At 35.7% G+C, this 15,578-nt stretch overlaps 1 protein-coding gene across 7 annotated transcripts in view; it reads left to right on the forward strand.

Moving 5' to 3' along the window:
• Nucleotides 1–15,578, forward strand: part of ZNF236 (zinc finger protein 236) — an 83,345-nt gene that overhangs the window by 33,388 nt on the left and 34,379 nt on the right. For 6 of the 7 annotated variants that reach the window (XM_054057333.1, XM_054057337.1, XM_054057334.1 and 3 more), the window contains exons 9-13: nucleotides 2,749–2,952; nucleotides 4,499–4,724; nucleotides 6,276–6,548; nucleotides 9,131–9,334; nucleotides 12,851–12,995. In XM_054057333.1, the coding sequence (XP_053913308.1) occupies nucleotides 2,749–2,952; nucleotides 4,499–4,724; nucleotides 6,276–6,548; nucleotides 9,131–9,334; nucleotides 12,851–12,995 (1,052 nt within the window). The remainder of the gene's footprint in view (nucleotides 1–2,748; nucleotides 2,953–4,498; nucleotides 4,725–6,275; nucleotides 6,549–9,130; nucleotides 9,335–12,850; nucleotides 12,996–15,578) is intronic. The other variant, XM_054057335.1, reaches the window with a different exon arrangement.

A 15,578-nucleotide genomic window follows, 5' to 3' on the forward strand; every position in this document is an offset into this window, starting at 1 on the left:
CACTAATGTTTTAATATTTTATCAGTGACCTGGAAGAAAATATAAAATCATCACAGATCAGGATGATAGAAAGATTGAGGTAATTTATGAAGAGGACATATCACTTGTACAGAGTGATCTGGATTTCTTGGTGAGCTGCGTGTACCAAGTTATATATGTTCTGATATGACTGAGAAAAAAATCACATATAGAAGAATGGAAAAGTAGGCGATATTTACAGGACAGGAGTTTTCAAGGATTTTAAATTCCCTTTATAAATAGGGATGGAAGAGGTGATAATGGATACATTCAATAATTGATACTTGAAAGTTAGGCATTCCTTATCTGGAAAGATTAATTTTGGTCTTCATATTTAGAGAAGAAACTTTGCATAGCAATGAAAAGCTTGTATGTCCTCTGTATTTAATCCTGGGAATTTTTCCTTTTGTCTATTGCATGTTTATAGCGTTCACTATTCATGAACTCTATTAAACAATACAGGAGTAAGCAGAGCCACCAGGACTCTTGAAGTATGATATGATGTGTATTGTTATTGAAGAGATAGAAGGTGTGTTATTCATTTCAGCCATCAGATACAATATTTAAGGATGACTTCATCTGCTCTTTTGAAGAGAAGGCAAAAGTCTGTAGTCTCTTGAATAAAGAAGAGAGGTTTTGAGGGTTGAAGCTATACAAATTCACACTTTAAAGTATGGAAATGTAGTTTTGATGATTTACAGTCAGAGCAACTTGTTGAAGCTGGAAAGCAACAGAGAAATTGCCACAACAAATTGCTTGATTTTAAGAACTGCAGTAATTTCTGTATAGTTACTTGGAGTAATCCATCCAGAACAGTAACGCGGTCTGTATTACTCAGCAAGTCAGACAAACTAAGAGTGATCACAAGGTCCCACTGTGTCTAATTGAACAAATGGGGAATTATGAAGTAGTAATAAAATTTCTTTCTCTATACTATTTTTAAGATCGCTTGTTGAAGTGAAACCTAGAAAGAGGTCTCTGAAACTTCTTATAATCGAACAGGGTATATTCATAGTAACAGTAATAAACTTTATATGTGTGTGTGTATTCTTTTTCAAAATAATGAGACTGTATGTAAACAGCTGTGTAACACGTGAACACACTGACTAAATACATATAGTACTGACTTTTTCATATTAAAGTTGATGTTGAACAGGTCCATCATTAACAAGTTTTTTTTCTCTAGCTAAAGCCTGGAGAATTTTGTAGACATTTTAGTGTAGGCTTCCAGCTCTACGAAAGAATTTGCCTGCCTTCCGTTTCAAGAAAATGAAATATCTCTATAGAGAGCTGTAACACTCTTTAGCAAAACATTTTGCTTCAGATCCTATTTATTGCAATGAAAAAGGCATATAGTGTGTTTTATTTTGTAAAATACATATTGAAATGTTTATAGCACTTCAGCTAAATTGGAATCTGAAGGGATGAAGTCTTTCCCTCTGTCCCACTAGTGAGGTGAAAAAAGACAAACTAACGGTTAAATCTGCAAAATAGGAAGTGCTATTCTCACACACTTGCAAGAGAAACGAGATGAGGGTTTGTTTTATGTCCTCTCATGGGAAGGCATTAAGAATACTTCATCATCACAAATCGATCCAAGCTAATTTTTCTGAATATATGTCTTTGTGACCATCTTCAAATATGGTGACAGTGTAATTTTAACTGCTCAGTGTAATGTGTCAGTGTAAAGAAAATCTCATGGGCGTTTTCAAACTGGAAGAAATATTACACGTAAAATTGAGGATCATTATTTTTCAAAATTATCTGAAAGAAGGTAACTTCCTGTGTATTTGTGTGTATGTGCATGCCTGAAAGCAATTCTTTTTAGAGAACAGATGTGAATATTAAAAGTAAATGTCCAGTGTGTTCTATGGAACAGGATTATGTGGCTAGCCATTATATAAATGTACTTTTCTCTTTTCTGCAGTAACAGAAATGACTGAAAGCAGTTGTTTCAGTAATAGTATACTTATACAATCTATTTGTTATAAGGCAGGGAAGTTTATGAATGAAGGAGAACAGTAGTTATCTTTATTTATGATTTTAAAAAGAAATACCAAGGGTTTTTATCACTTTATTCTTCCAGTTTTTACTAAGATAGCCTAAGATACAATTATCAAATCAAAGATTAAGAAACTTGATTTTTAGACTTGAAGGGTTTTTTAGTATTTTAACACAGCTTCATGTGTATTGAAATTTTTGAATTACAAAGATTTTTCTAAAGCTAAAAAATTCAGAAGATTGAAAGTTGAAGGGAAAGAAGTTAGTACTTTGTTCTGAAAGGTTTTGATATAACAACACAAAAATCTCAACTAATAGAAGGCTAGTTTTCCAAAGGACTTGCTTCAGTTAAAGACAGCCATGTCAATGCTGTTTATTTGTTTTGAAATTACTTTTCATGTGGTCTCTACATTTGAAATCCAATAGTTGATCCCCGTGTTTTGTGAACTGGTTGAAGTTTCAGTACTTATAATAAACTTAATTCAAGCTGTAGACTTACAGTTACACAGCTTGAGAAGAAGCGTATATCCCAGAAAAGAGATATACAAAAGCATTTATTCAGTGGAGTTAGCAAACCTTGAACAACAGCTCTATATAGACCCTTATGTTTTATACAGATGGACACCCTTGTAGTGGACAGTTAACAGACATTTCAGTTAAGGGAACCAAACAAGTGACTTCATACGTATTTTTCATCTTCTTTTACAAATGTACTACTGTATATTTCAGGCCACGCATTTTCGGTCTCCACTTCTTCAACAGACAGAAAACCAAGTGTCTTCAGGTTCTGCACATCAAGGTCAGCAGGCTGTAACTGATGTCATCCAGCAGCTGCTTGAGTTATCAGAACCAGGTCCTGTAGAAAATAACCAGCCTCAACAACCTGGTCAACAACTCAACATTGCAGTGGGTATCAATAGGGATATTTTGCAGGTAAGAGCTGTGTGTGAGAAGAGCTTTACATTTCAGTGCTTTTTTTCCCTTATGAGATTTGTTCTCAATATTTTCAGTGATAGCATTCCTCCTGCATTTCTAAATGATTTATGAGTCAAGAAAGAATTGTGAAGATATGCTGAATAGATGTGGAAGGCACCGAGGTATCTTTTTGTGTAACATTGCAACAGCAAGATTATGGGTATTGATTACCTGAGCTGGAAGAAACCTTTAATTGTACACACCTATACATGGACATTTTATTGATCTCTTTGGCTTTTTTTTTTTCGGTTGCCTAGAAGCAGCTTGTGGAACAAACTTAGGTTGTGCCATGCTTAAGACATGATGACATTGAAAAGGGGAAAAGTATTTTCGGTTAAAAAATGAGAACATACATGGGGCTTGTATCCTCTTCTAATTACTAAGGGGTATTTGAATATTTCCTGTTAGTGCAAGAAAATTCCTTCTTGGGTCGACCAATGTTCTGTCTAACCCATTATTCTGTCCTTGATACTGGCAGCAGAAGATGCTATGGTAACAGGAGAGATGCAGGGTGGATATTCCCCTGTCTGTGCTTGTTCTGTAGCCTCCACTGCATAATAGAAAAGGGCAGAGAATGTTGTTCTTTCATAGTGGTAGCTTGCTAACTTTTAAGCTATTATTTAATCTCTAGTCTTCTAAGTACTATTTAAATTTCTTTTTGGAAGACCCGAGTGTTACATGTAGCTGTGTGTGGGTTCACCATGTTACCTGTGCTGAGTTCTCTGTCTGGAATGTGATGTGTAGTTGCATCAAATTACAACACAAAATATAACTATTGCCTCGATAGCTATTTAAAAGAAATAAAAAAAGATCTTTGAGGTTGCTTCTCTGAGGTAGGTTATTATAGGTCATTAGCCATATTGCTGTACAAAATAAAAAAATTTTCTTCCAAGCGATCAAATATCTACACTCTCCTAATTAAATGTGTGTTTGAGGTCTTTGATTCAGAGTCTTTTCAGTCACAGCAAAGTCTATAAAGGTGCCTACACTCCAGTCCCTTCTAGGTGTACATAAAAAGGAGTGCATAGCTGTTGCCTTGGTTATCACTGATCTGTGATAACAGGCTTTTGCGCTTTTCTGAGCCTTTTTTTGGTTTGTCATTGTTACTTTTTCTTTATCTTCATCTGTGGCTTCTTCACAAGCTCATAAGCTTCAAATTTCAACTTTTGTGGGTAACTTCTCTCAAGTAGTAGGCATAAGAGATAGCTGTACATTCTTGGTAAGTGCTTGATTCTGTCGAAATAACTGGCACTTTTCTATATGGTAGTTGTTTGCACGTGTATTAGTGCAGAAACTCCAACTTAAAATCTCACTGACAATTGGAAATCAATGCACTTTAAGAATGTTTCTGCAAACTTGAAATCCAGCTGAAGTTCTAGCAGGATGAGACGCTTAATTCTTTTCATTTTATTTGCTCTGTATCTTCTATGTAGTTGTTTGAGAAAAGTTGGAGCAACTCTGGAATGTTTCTTTCTTAATCTAGCAGGTTTTTCTTCTCTTTTAGCAAGCTTTAGAGAACAGCGGGTTGTCTTCGATTCCTGTCACTGCACATTCTACTGACTGCAGCCAGGCTAAGACTCCTCGGGCCCAAGATCAGAACCCAGATGTACAGACTCTCTCAAATCATCAAGCTGACTCTAATGCAGAACAAGATAAGGAACAGGAGAGCACAGATAAACTGGATAAAAAAGAAAAAAAGGTTATTAAGAAAAAATCACCGTTTTTACCTGGTAATGTTGCTACTGCTTGCTGCTTTTTATGGTGTAAGGACTACAGTATTTTGGGAAGTGTTGGTGGCTTTTATAAAGGGATTTCACAAAACAAATTGTGGATCCATTATAAATTTCATCTGCTGTGATCTAAAACACGCTGTGTAAAAGTTATGATACTTGCATTTATAACTTCCATTATACTGATACTGACATGAGTCAGGATGGCATTAAGTAAAGTTATACTGTGAAGTCTTCTGGATTTAGATCAGTGGAGTTTTTGGAGGAGGACTAAAAAGAAAGAATAGGAATTTTTTTCCACATTTTCCCATTGTCCTCCTCTGAGGAGGACTGGGTTTTCAATATGCGTCCTGGAGCAGAGTTCTTGCCAGCTCTGCCCTTCCTCTTTTGAAGTGAGGCCTTGCAGAGGCAGAAGTGTGGTGCTGCTGCATCATGCAGATGTAGGCTGTGTAGGGAAGGATAAAGGTTTGCATTGTGAATAGTACTTCATGTCATCTGCTTTTGGAATCGCAGGGCTGGCTGGATATTGTCACCTTAAATGCATGTTAATATTCCATCTCCTTACTGTACTGTGTGTATGCAAGTCTGAATTTTGTCTCTGCTTAAATGCAAATCTGGTGTTAGGGTTGCTCGAACTTTAAGGTTGCACAAGTTGTTTGTTCCAAGTGTAACCATCATACTTTAATGACTGGCCTGGTGGAGATGGTCTGTAATAGCAGTCATTGAGCTCTGTCCATAGTAACTTCGTAGGTACATCAATGTTGCTTTTTTTCTTTGCAAGAAATGCAGAAAATGATGCAAAGCTGAGAACTCATATTGACCAGCATAACTGCTAAAAATCAGCATTAACTTTTTCCTCTGGTAATAATAACTATTTTGCTCCTTGTGTGTAACAGTAAGAATTCTCTAACTCTGTAAATAAAAATGTCTTTGCTGTACAAACAACCATATTTCGTTTCTAATAAAATAACATAATCTCAGTGTATTTGCATGATTTACAGAAAAAAACACTGTGAACCAATTTATGGGACTGAAAATCTGATACTGCGTATATGAATAAAAAAACCTTGCTAGGATTTTGAAGCTTCTTTTGTAATTTTTGTTGTGAGAAAGTATGTTGTTGCTTTAGGGCAGGGCTTATGGTTCTTGGATCATAGAACAGCTTTTTATGAAGAAGTACCCTCAAATTTTAAGTCTTTTAGAAGGACTTCCTAAGGACTGTACTTTTTTTTAAGGAGCAAAAATTAATAAATTGGAATTTAAATCTGAATTTGCAGAAGAGAGTGCCATAGAAAGTATCTCATCAGGTTAGAGAAGTGGTTAGTACTTAGAAGAATTTGATGTGATTATAGTTGAAGACTTACAATCATTTTTGCATAATTTTGTGTAAGATATCATATTTATAGGTTAACTGGTATATTGCATTATGCCTACATGTCCTATTACAAAGTGGTTTTATTGCTTTGTAAAATGGTATGAGGGTAGTAGATTTTTTTGAAGAATGTTAAAATGTTTAAGACGCATTCATTTTGATGTTGTTCCTTATTTTAGGTTCTGTACGTGAAGAAAATGGAATCAGGTGGCATGTTTGTCCATATTGCTCTAAAGAATTCAAAAAACCAAGTGATCTAGTGCGCCACATACGCATTCATACCCATGAGAAGCCGTTCAAGTGTCCTCAGTGTTTCCGCGCCTTTGCAGTTAAGAGTACTCTCACAGCACATATAAAAACACATACTGGCATTAAAGCTTTTAAGTGCCAATTTTGTATGAAATGCTTTTCCACCTCAGGGAGTTTGAAAGTCCACATTCGCCTACATACAGGTAAGGCCTCAATCGCTTTTGTGTATTCTGTGATGTGGGTGAGGCCTTCAATGAAAGACAGACAGTGTGAAGCTCTTAAATTGTAGCCATATCTATCATGGTGTTTATATCTATCGGGTAACCAGATGACTTAACTGGTTTTAGTGTCTTATATAATTTTTTGCCATAACTTTTTAGTGTTTTGTTTTCATGGCTTTGAAACTTGGTTTAGATTCTTGCAAAAGCCACAGACATTTACTCTTCTGGTGATGAGTCAGCTGTAGATTCTTTTCCATACTGCTGTTGTGAGAGCTGTTTTTTCTGAAGGGTCATACTCTTAGAATTTAAGTTCTGGTTTTACTTATCTTTTCTCTTTACATCTTTTCTTCCTTTTCCTTTCCCACACTTTTTGATAATTTCACTGTATCACTCAGGACTATTTGGTAACTTCCTGTTCTATCTTCAACGATGATGTGTGTTGCTTGGTGTTTTCTTCAACTTGCCTGTGTTCAGTATCCTACACTGCATACCCTAAAGCACTTCTGTTCATGTGGTTCTTGTTTGCATCATGCAACATCTTCAATACCTGTTTTTCTGTGCCTGAACTTCTATCCTCTGCATAGAGGAAAATTATTTTTCTATTCTTCATGGAGGAAGTGGTTGTTTTCCACTTTTTATTCCTTTGTTCTTGTAGGTAAATAATCTTTCAACAAAATAAGCTTATAAATGTGCTGCTCTTTCCTTTCACTCCTTTTTAGGTATTTACGTTCTGCAAAAGTATCATTCATTGGCATTGTGCATTTGGTGTTCTGTATATTTTATAGTCAGATGCCTTTAAACCATGAAATATCAACGTTGGATTAATCTGCAGAAATTTTTTCTTTTTTTTTTTTTCCCTAACCTTGTGTAGCAGTATTTTTTTTGTGTTACTTTAAAATCAACCTTACTTTATTTAATCATTCAAAGTGGCAAAAGCACTAGGTGGCTTGAAAAATAGGTAGCCTAGTGTTAATGGGTCTCCAGTATGTGATGTGATCATCCATCATTCAGGACAGTTGTTTTTCCTGTGAGATATGTTTGTTGCTCCTTCTGTCTAACAGGTTTAATGAGACAGATTAGGAGTTCATCTAGTCCTGTATGCTGTCTCTGGAAACATGTTGAAAAGAGGAAGCCTGCAATACTGCTTCTTAGCAGTGTCCTCTTTGGTTGATGGCTTTATGAGTCCAGAGGAGGGCCAGGAAGATGATCGGAGGGCTAGAACACCTTTCCTACGATGACACACTCAGAGTTGGGCTTATTCAGCCTAGAGAAGAGAAGGCTCAGGGGAAAACCTTATAGCAGCCTTCCAATACTTAAAGGGGACCTACAGGAAAGATGAGGAGGGGCTCTTTATCAGAAGTGCAGTGGTAAGATGTGGGGTAGTGGTTTTAAGCTGAAAGAGAGGAGATGATTTAAATTAGGTATTAGGAAGAAATTTTTTATTGTGAGAGAGGTGAGGCACTGGAACAGATTGCCCGGAGAAGTCGTGAATGCGCCATCCCTGGAGGTGCTTTAGATCAGGTTGGATGAGGCTTTGAGCAGCCTGACCTAGGGAAAGGTGTTACTGCCCATGGCAGGAGTGTTGGAACTGGATGGTCTTTAAGGTCCCTTCCAGCCCATATCATTATGATTCTATGAAGCAGTCTGTACCTCTGCACTAAGCAGCACTTTGTAGATAACTTTGTTCCAAAGAACTTCACTAATCCATTTTGAAACCATGTGAACTTTCTACTAGAACAACCTGCAATAGTGAATTCAAAGGTTGAGCTACATGTTGAATGGAAGACTTTTTGTTGCTTTAAATATTTTACTTGGTGGTTTCATATGATGTTTTGGTTACTATACTGTGAAGAATGGTTCATTCTCATTTCTTGTGCATTTTTTCCACCTGTGATTTTTATAGAGCTTTCTGCGTAATACCCAGTCATATTTCCTAGCCTTCTAAGTCCAAGACTTCCTATTGAAAAAAAACCTGAAAGTTGGTCAGCTTTGCCTATCTCTGTAACTTAGAAAGTTCTCCGTTATTCTTTCCAATAAATTTATACTGAATTTTGCATTGCAAAAATCTTTCTTTAATAATTCCAATTGTGTGCTTTTTTTGACTGCTTCACTGTTGACATTTTCAGAGACTGATCTAGCATTTCTTTAAAGTTTGTCACATCACTGGTCCTCTGTTTTATCCTTTTATGTATAATTTGTCTGTGTGTTTGCTGATTCTTTCTTTTTCCACAGTTCTATAACAGTTTGCTTTGGAAGGACATTTGACCTGCTACCTACAATTCTTAGGATAGCCTTTGGAACATTTTAAAAATCGCTCTCACTTCTGCATAATCCAGTTTCCTGATAACTAGCTTGCTTGAAGAAGTTCTGTGTTAGTAGTTCAGCACTTCCATAACTTACTTTTGATTGGATTTTATATCTATTTTTAAAACATATTTAACAACAAACACCCTGATATAAAACAGGAAAAAAAATACAGGAAAGAGAATCTGTATTTCAAAGCTACATTTCTAGGGCAGTGGAAATAAAGTCAGAAAGTAATTATATTTTTTAATCTTTTGCAGGTGTTAGGCCTTTTGCTTGTCCTCATTGTGACAAAAAGTTCAGAACATCGGGCCACAGAAAAACTCATATTGCTTCACATTTTAAACATACTGAACTAAGAAAGCTGCGACATCAACGTAAACCTGCAAAAGTTCGAGTAGGAAAAACAAGTGTTCCAGTACCAGACATCCCGTTGCAAGAGCCCATACTCATAACTGATTTAGGTAATGAGCAAGTAAATCCATGCTTTCTTGGAGTTTGGATTTCACTGGAAAATAGAGGTCACAGTTTAATCAAGCAAACACATTCGGTGTTTACTCAAAACCACGAGCTTTGAAATAACTCATCAGAAATAATCTGACTTCAGAAAAGTGCTATATTTTATTGCTTGCTTGCATTAGACTTAATGAGGCCTGTTTACAGAAAAATTGTGTAATCCTTGCCAGAAAAAAAGTGTGCATTTTTACATTATATTAGGAGAGGAGTTTAATTTGACTATTGTTAGATTGCTGGTGTAGAAAAAGTGACACGCAGTTCATGACGTAGATTTTTCTTGAGATTATCCTATTTATTCAAAGTACATATATTAATTCAGTGTGTTATAGGATTTTAGCGTATTTGATATAATTGTGACTTCAATTGAATTAGTGGTAATCATATCTGGTAATATTTAAAAAAAAGACAATTCTTCTAGAACATGCTATAGAAAATTCATAAGGATATTTTAATTCTATTGTAGAAGAATTGTTACAGCATTACATAAAATCACTTTTTGGAAGAAGGTAAGTTGTACAGCTTATTCAATGTTCAAAGGGCAATGTAGAGGGCAGGGCATTTTTTCTTCATTGTTTTTGGACACAGCAGTCTGCTCACCCCTGCCTTGTCTGTTGCGTAGTCATCTTTATATAGTAGAATATTATACTGGTAATATCTTCAGCCTAAAATCTTCATCAGTCTTTAAAAATCCTTTCGCTTTCACTAATTCCAAGATTTACTGTATGCTAGAGTAATGATTATTTTGTTAGCAGGTATAAAAAACCTAAACTCTGAGTAACAACAAAACTTAGCTGACAGTTTCATATATTCAGATCACACAATATTTCTTCGAATGAACCCTGGAAGCAGTCTTATTTCCTCATTTTAAAGGGAAAAAAAACCCCATTTCAGTACAATGCAGATCAGTGCAGTGAAATTCTGGGGTTTTTTTTGTGGAAAAAAAAAAAAAGAACAAACCAAACCCAAAAACTAATCAGAAATCAATACTATAAAAGTTGTTGTCTGCAGGTACTGGTACCACCTGAACTCTACTGATAATGGAGTGTTCAGTGTAAAAATAAGAAGTTTCACCATTTGTCTAGAAGGTGCCATGTTTTATTCAACACACTGACTGTATTTTCACTGTTCCTAGAAAAAAAGGAATTATTTCTTCTAGTGGTGTCAAGAAACTACTGTTGTTGCTCTGTACTAGTGTTAATGTTTGAGTGACACCTTTGAGGAAATAAAAGTTGATATATTTTGCTTTATAAAAAAAAGGTCTAAATTACTCTGTAGGTCTGCAAAAAGTCTCCCAGTTATACTCTATCTTTTACTATGCTTCATTTTATTCCCTTAGTTGATGGTATTTTTTTAATAAGAATTGCAAAAAATTACTGTAATTTCTAGCATGTACTACAGTTCCAAAGATGAAACTGATGGAAGGAAAAATACCTTTCTGTAGAAATCAAGACTATTTTGCTGATGTACTATATCCAGTGTAGAACCACCTTTAACCATTCCAATAATTTTGAGAAGTGTTAAATTTGTCGGAGGTCAGCAGATTGAATAAATAGTTCAGAAGTTTTTTATTATGAATTCCTGTTAGTTCTGTTCTGTATGTTACTAGGAGTTTCTACAGTGCTTCTGCAAACCAGAACCCTGGTAATCCAGGATATGCTCAGAAGTTAGTCAGCTGTCATTCATTAACTGAATTATTCTGCCTATACGTGATCAAAAATAATTTGGAGTAAATATTTGTCATATGGAGTTTCTTCTTTTCTGTTTTGGAAGACTTGTATCATCTCCTGGGCATTACTATTACCATCACAGAAAGGTGCTAGAAGGAGTCTAGAAGTAGTAGTGTGGGTTTGGTAGGGTTTTTGGTTTGGCTGGGAGTGTGATTGTTTTGAAAGATAATGTTTTTACCAGACCAACTGAGTTACTTTTGGAAGGTGAAGGAAATTTTGGCATATATGTGTATTGTACATATGTAAACTTTTTTCAAGTCTTGTTCTTCGTTGCCGTCTCTTCTCAAATTGGAGAGGACGTCCTTTCGTTGCCTTATGCTCTGTTCAATTACATTTGGAAGTCAGCAGAAACCCTTTACACTTTCCTTTCTGAACATGAGACATAGCATGCTAGATGAAGTTGTCTGAAGAAAGCAAAGGTGGCATAAGAGACCTTTGTGGTGAATATTTAGGACCATAAAGGTTTTTTTTTTTTTTTTTCATGATTGTTGAAACTGCATCACTCCCTCAGCCGTGTACGTTAGTATTGTGATGAGTACTTTGGAGTTCAGATGCGTGAGTGATGATGAGAAGTGATGATTTCTTTTATTTGAGAAGTCTGCCACTGTTCCCATTCTGTCACTGTGTTTGGGATGATGCCCTCCAGTTGGCTTCTTCTGAGACAGAATACTCCCGCATTAGCAGTTGGACATTTAGTAGCAGGAACTTCTAACTAATTTTCTAAAACTACACTTGACTGACTCCAGGGAACAGTATATAAGGAGCACTTCATAGAATCATCGAGGTTGGAAAAGACCTCTAAGATCATCCAGTCCAACCATCAGCCCACTACCACCATGCTTACTAATAGTCATATGTCTGTGTTTTTTGACCACCTGCAGGGATGGTGACTCCTCCACTTCCCTGGGCAGCCTATTTCAGTGCCTCACCACTTTCAGTAAAGAAGAATTTTCTAATATCCAATCTAAACCTTCTCTGGTGCAACTTGAGGTTATTTTGTCTTTCGTGTCACTTGTTACTTGGGAGAAGAGACCAACACCCACATTGCTACAACCTCCTTTCAGGTTGTTGTGTACAGTGATAACGTCTTCCCTTGGTCTGCTCTTCACCAGACTGAAGTTGGTTTGAGGGTTGGTTTTGGTTGTTTTTTTTTTTCACAGTAAAATTTTAGAGGTGCCCAAAGAATTGGCAAGACTGACTGATTAACCAAGGTAGATAATGTATAAACAGAAAAATTTTTAATGGAGTTTTTTATCCTTTAAGAAAAGGCAGATAAATACCATGGTGATTTTTAATTTTCATGAAATGCCTTTTAAATGTTTGTCAAGTTATTATATATTGGACTACATTATATATGGGCTACATTGATTAAATATCATTTGGTTATGGTGGAGGTTGGAAGAGCAAAATATTTGATTGGCAGTGAATTCATAACTGTCAACTTTTTTTGTAGTCAATGCGTATTTTGGACATGTGTGAATCTTTTTCATGAGGTGGACCTGTAGATAAAAGAAGAGCTATATAATATGTATAGTACTAAGTAGGTGCAATATAATATGTATAGTGCTAAGTAGGTACATGCATTGTTTTATATAAGTGCTGGAAACATGCTCATTTGCTTTACATTCTTGCATGCTAAAAGTCACTTTGTTTTCCAAATACTAGCTCTTCAGACTACTGCAACTTTAGAATAACCTTACTGATTATTTTTTCTCTTTTATGTGTTTATATGCACAGGTCTCATCCAGGCCATCCCAAGGAATAGCCAGTTCTTCCAAAATTACTTTAACAATAATTTTGTGAGTGATGCAGACAGACCATACAAATGTTTTTATTGCCATCGAGCCTATAAAAAATCTTGTCATCTTAAACAACACATCAGGTAAAATAAACACAGAGAAGAAAGAAAATGTATGTAATAACAAAATTATGAAAAAGCATTAAAGTTCTATAACGTTCTCTGAAAAGACTTCGGTTTTTTTGATGTCTTTAAGTAGTGAACCGGTGCTAACTGATTTTTCTAGTAGTGTTGGAGAAGACTTTGGACCTGTGTGCAGTCCTAGCAGTAGAAGCGGTTGTGTTTACTGTGTGGTTCAGCTTGTTAATGCTTGGACTCTTTTTTCCTATGTGTAGAAAATTAACTACATGTAGAAAATTGCAAGCATTGTATGTGAATGCTTGTCATAATTTTGTAATAGCATACTCCAGATCATCTGCTTTGTATGTAACTGCTATTTTTTTGACAAAGAAGTTAGATTTTTGTTCTGTGTGCTGTTTTCTGTGTACTAAACTTAAAAGACTTTAGGTTTCCATTGTGACCAACTAAATTACGCTAGGGATCATTTTTTTCACATGAAGTTTAGTTCAAGTTCCATATAATGGGTGTTTGTTACAACCACAAAGTCATGGAGTCACAGAAGAATTAATATCGGAGGGGAACCAGTGGAAGTAACTGGTAAATGAGTCCAACCTCATTTTCAAAAGGAAGTCTAGCTTCAAAGTTAGATTGGGTTGCAGTTTTACAGGCAGTGAGCTTTGACATTTAGTTGTTATCAAACATTGTACCCTGATTTATAAACTAATTTTATCTAGAGGAGAAAATACGAAGAAATCACTGACGATTAGGATTTAAGGAAATTTTTCAAGCAAGCAGATGTCAGTCTGCTTGTTTCTGTAATGCAAGCTTTGTACCTCTTTCTCACTGTTTCTAATTCATATCATGGCAAGTTCCTCATATTCTCCTTAGAAATCAGGTTCTGTCTTGGTGGGATCTAAAACTGGCTTGAAACAGTTCTTGGTTTCTATATGCCGTCTTAATGGGAGGGGGGACAAGCCTTGCTATATCACGTTTTCCTTTTGTAGTATCCTACCTAGATTTCTCATGGTCTTTTGTAGATACAATCAAGCTGGTTTGATTGAAGTAAAGATAATTTTAAATTAGTAAGTGCTGTTGTTCTGCATCATTGCTGCCTTTGTCCTTAATTGGAATAGTTGGTTTTAAGTGTTTCACACTTGTCTCTTGATTTTCTTAGAGTGTAACTGTCAATATTTCATTACCATTAAAATGTTACTGAAGAGGGCCTTATCTGCCTGAAGATAGCCCTATTTAGCCTAAATATGAGCTAAACGTATTCATATTTTATTGAAGCATTTATGTAGCTTACGGTTTTATTTAGATTTGTCATTTTTCATCTTCAATTTGCATTAGAGAAATATAGTTGACATCTACCTAGTTAATTCCCCCCCCCATAGTTTTGTCAGGATCCTTTGAGTGGAATTTGAAAGTGTTTTAATTACACAGACGATGAATTATTTTTTTTCTTTGTCAGAATATAGTTTGTTTGAAAATTCTGTTCTCTAAATGCTTGTACTTGAATTCATTGTGCTGTTGAGTATACACCTACTCCAGCTCAGGATAAGCTATCTTTAAAAGTATGGTTACTTATTATGTGTATCTTTGTTTTAAATCTTCCATACTAAAAATACAAAGATGCAGTGGGAGTGCCAACTACTTGCTGGTGTGCTTCTTTCTGATTGGTAATTGTAACAGTGTTGAGTGAAGCTTAGCTTAGCTTGACTCGAGGGTTTTGTAGAGAAACTTTTCTCTTTTTCCATGTTTGTTCTTTGTAAGTTGGCATCGCTACACCTAAACTGCGTGCCTTTACAGTTGTGTGGTCAGTCTGTCTTCATGGAATAGTGTTTAGAAAGCTTTTTTCCCCTCTCGGAAACAGAGGGAAATCTGCAGTAAGGGTATTTTCGATAATGTAGTATTTTCAATAGGCACACCAAACAAGGTTTGGGATATTCTACCACTGATTTCTATAGATATATTTTGATAGCAAGACAGTAATCTTGGTATCTGTCATACTACTTACGGCATCTGATGTGCTGGTCGTAGACTTCTAAGACTAGTGTAAACATAAGCCACCCCTAAGTTTTCCCATTTTTATTAAATCCTGCTTTCTTTATCTTCCAATTCCTAGCATTCACATTGCCTTCCTCTTAGGATGCTACAATTGTAACCCTTAAAATTCTCTTTGCACTCCACTTCCTAACCTGTTCTTCAGTCTGTCTTGTATCTTGCTGTCGTCCTAAAGGGAAACTCCTCTAGCATTTTTGGAAGGAAGAATATAGGTGAGAGAGTTTCCCCACTTGAATATTGTTTTCACATAGCAGTCTGAAAGACTAGTTGTACTGTGCTTTGTTCAGGTGCTATTCAGGATGGACACAGTTCTTTTCCTAAAAGCTTCAGTATTAAGTGTACTACTAGTAGTATATAATAAGAGGATGACTATGTATTTTTCTCCAAACTTTTGTAGAGATTGTTTCAGCCAAACTGAGGAAAATGCATGTGAATGATAATATACTAGGCTGAAGAGCTAGGACGCTATATGGCATAGAAAAATTCAACCTAGCAACCAACATGCTTCAGTGCTTTAATTGAAGCAAAGTATGATCAGAAAAG

Source organism: Cuculus canorus, chromosome 2 (assembly GCF_017976375.1).
Source record: "Cuculus canorus isolate bCucCan1 chromosome 2, bCucCan1.pri, whole genome shotgun sequence".
NCBI lineage: Eukaryota > Metazoa > Chordata > Aves > Cuculiformes > Cuculidae > Cuculus > Cuculus canorus.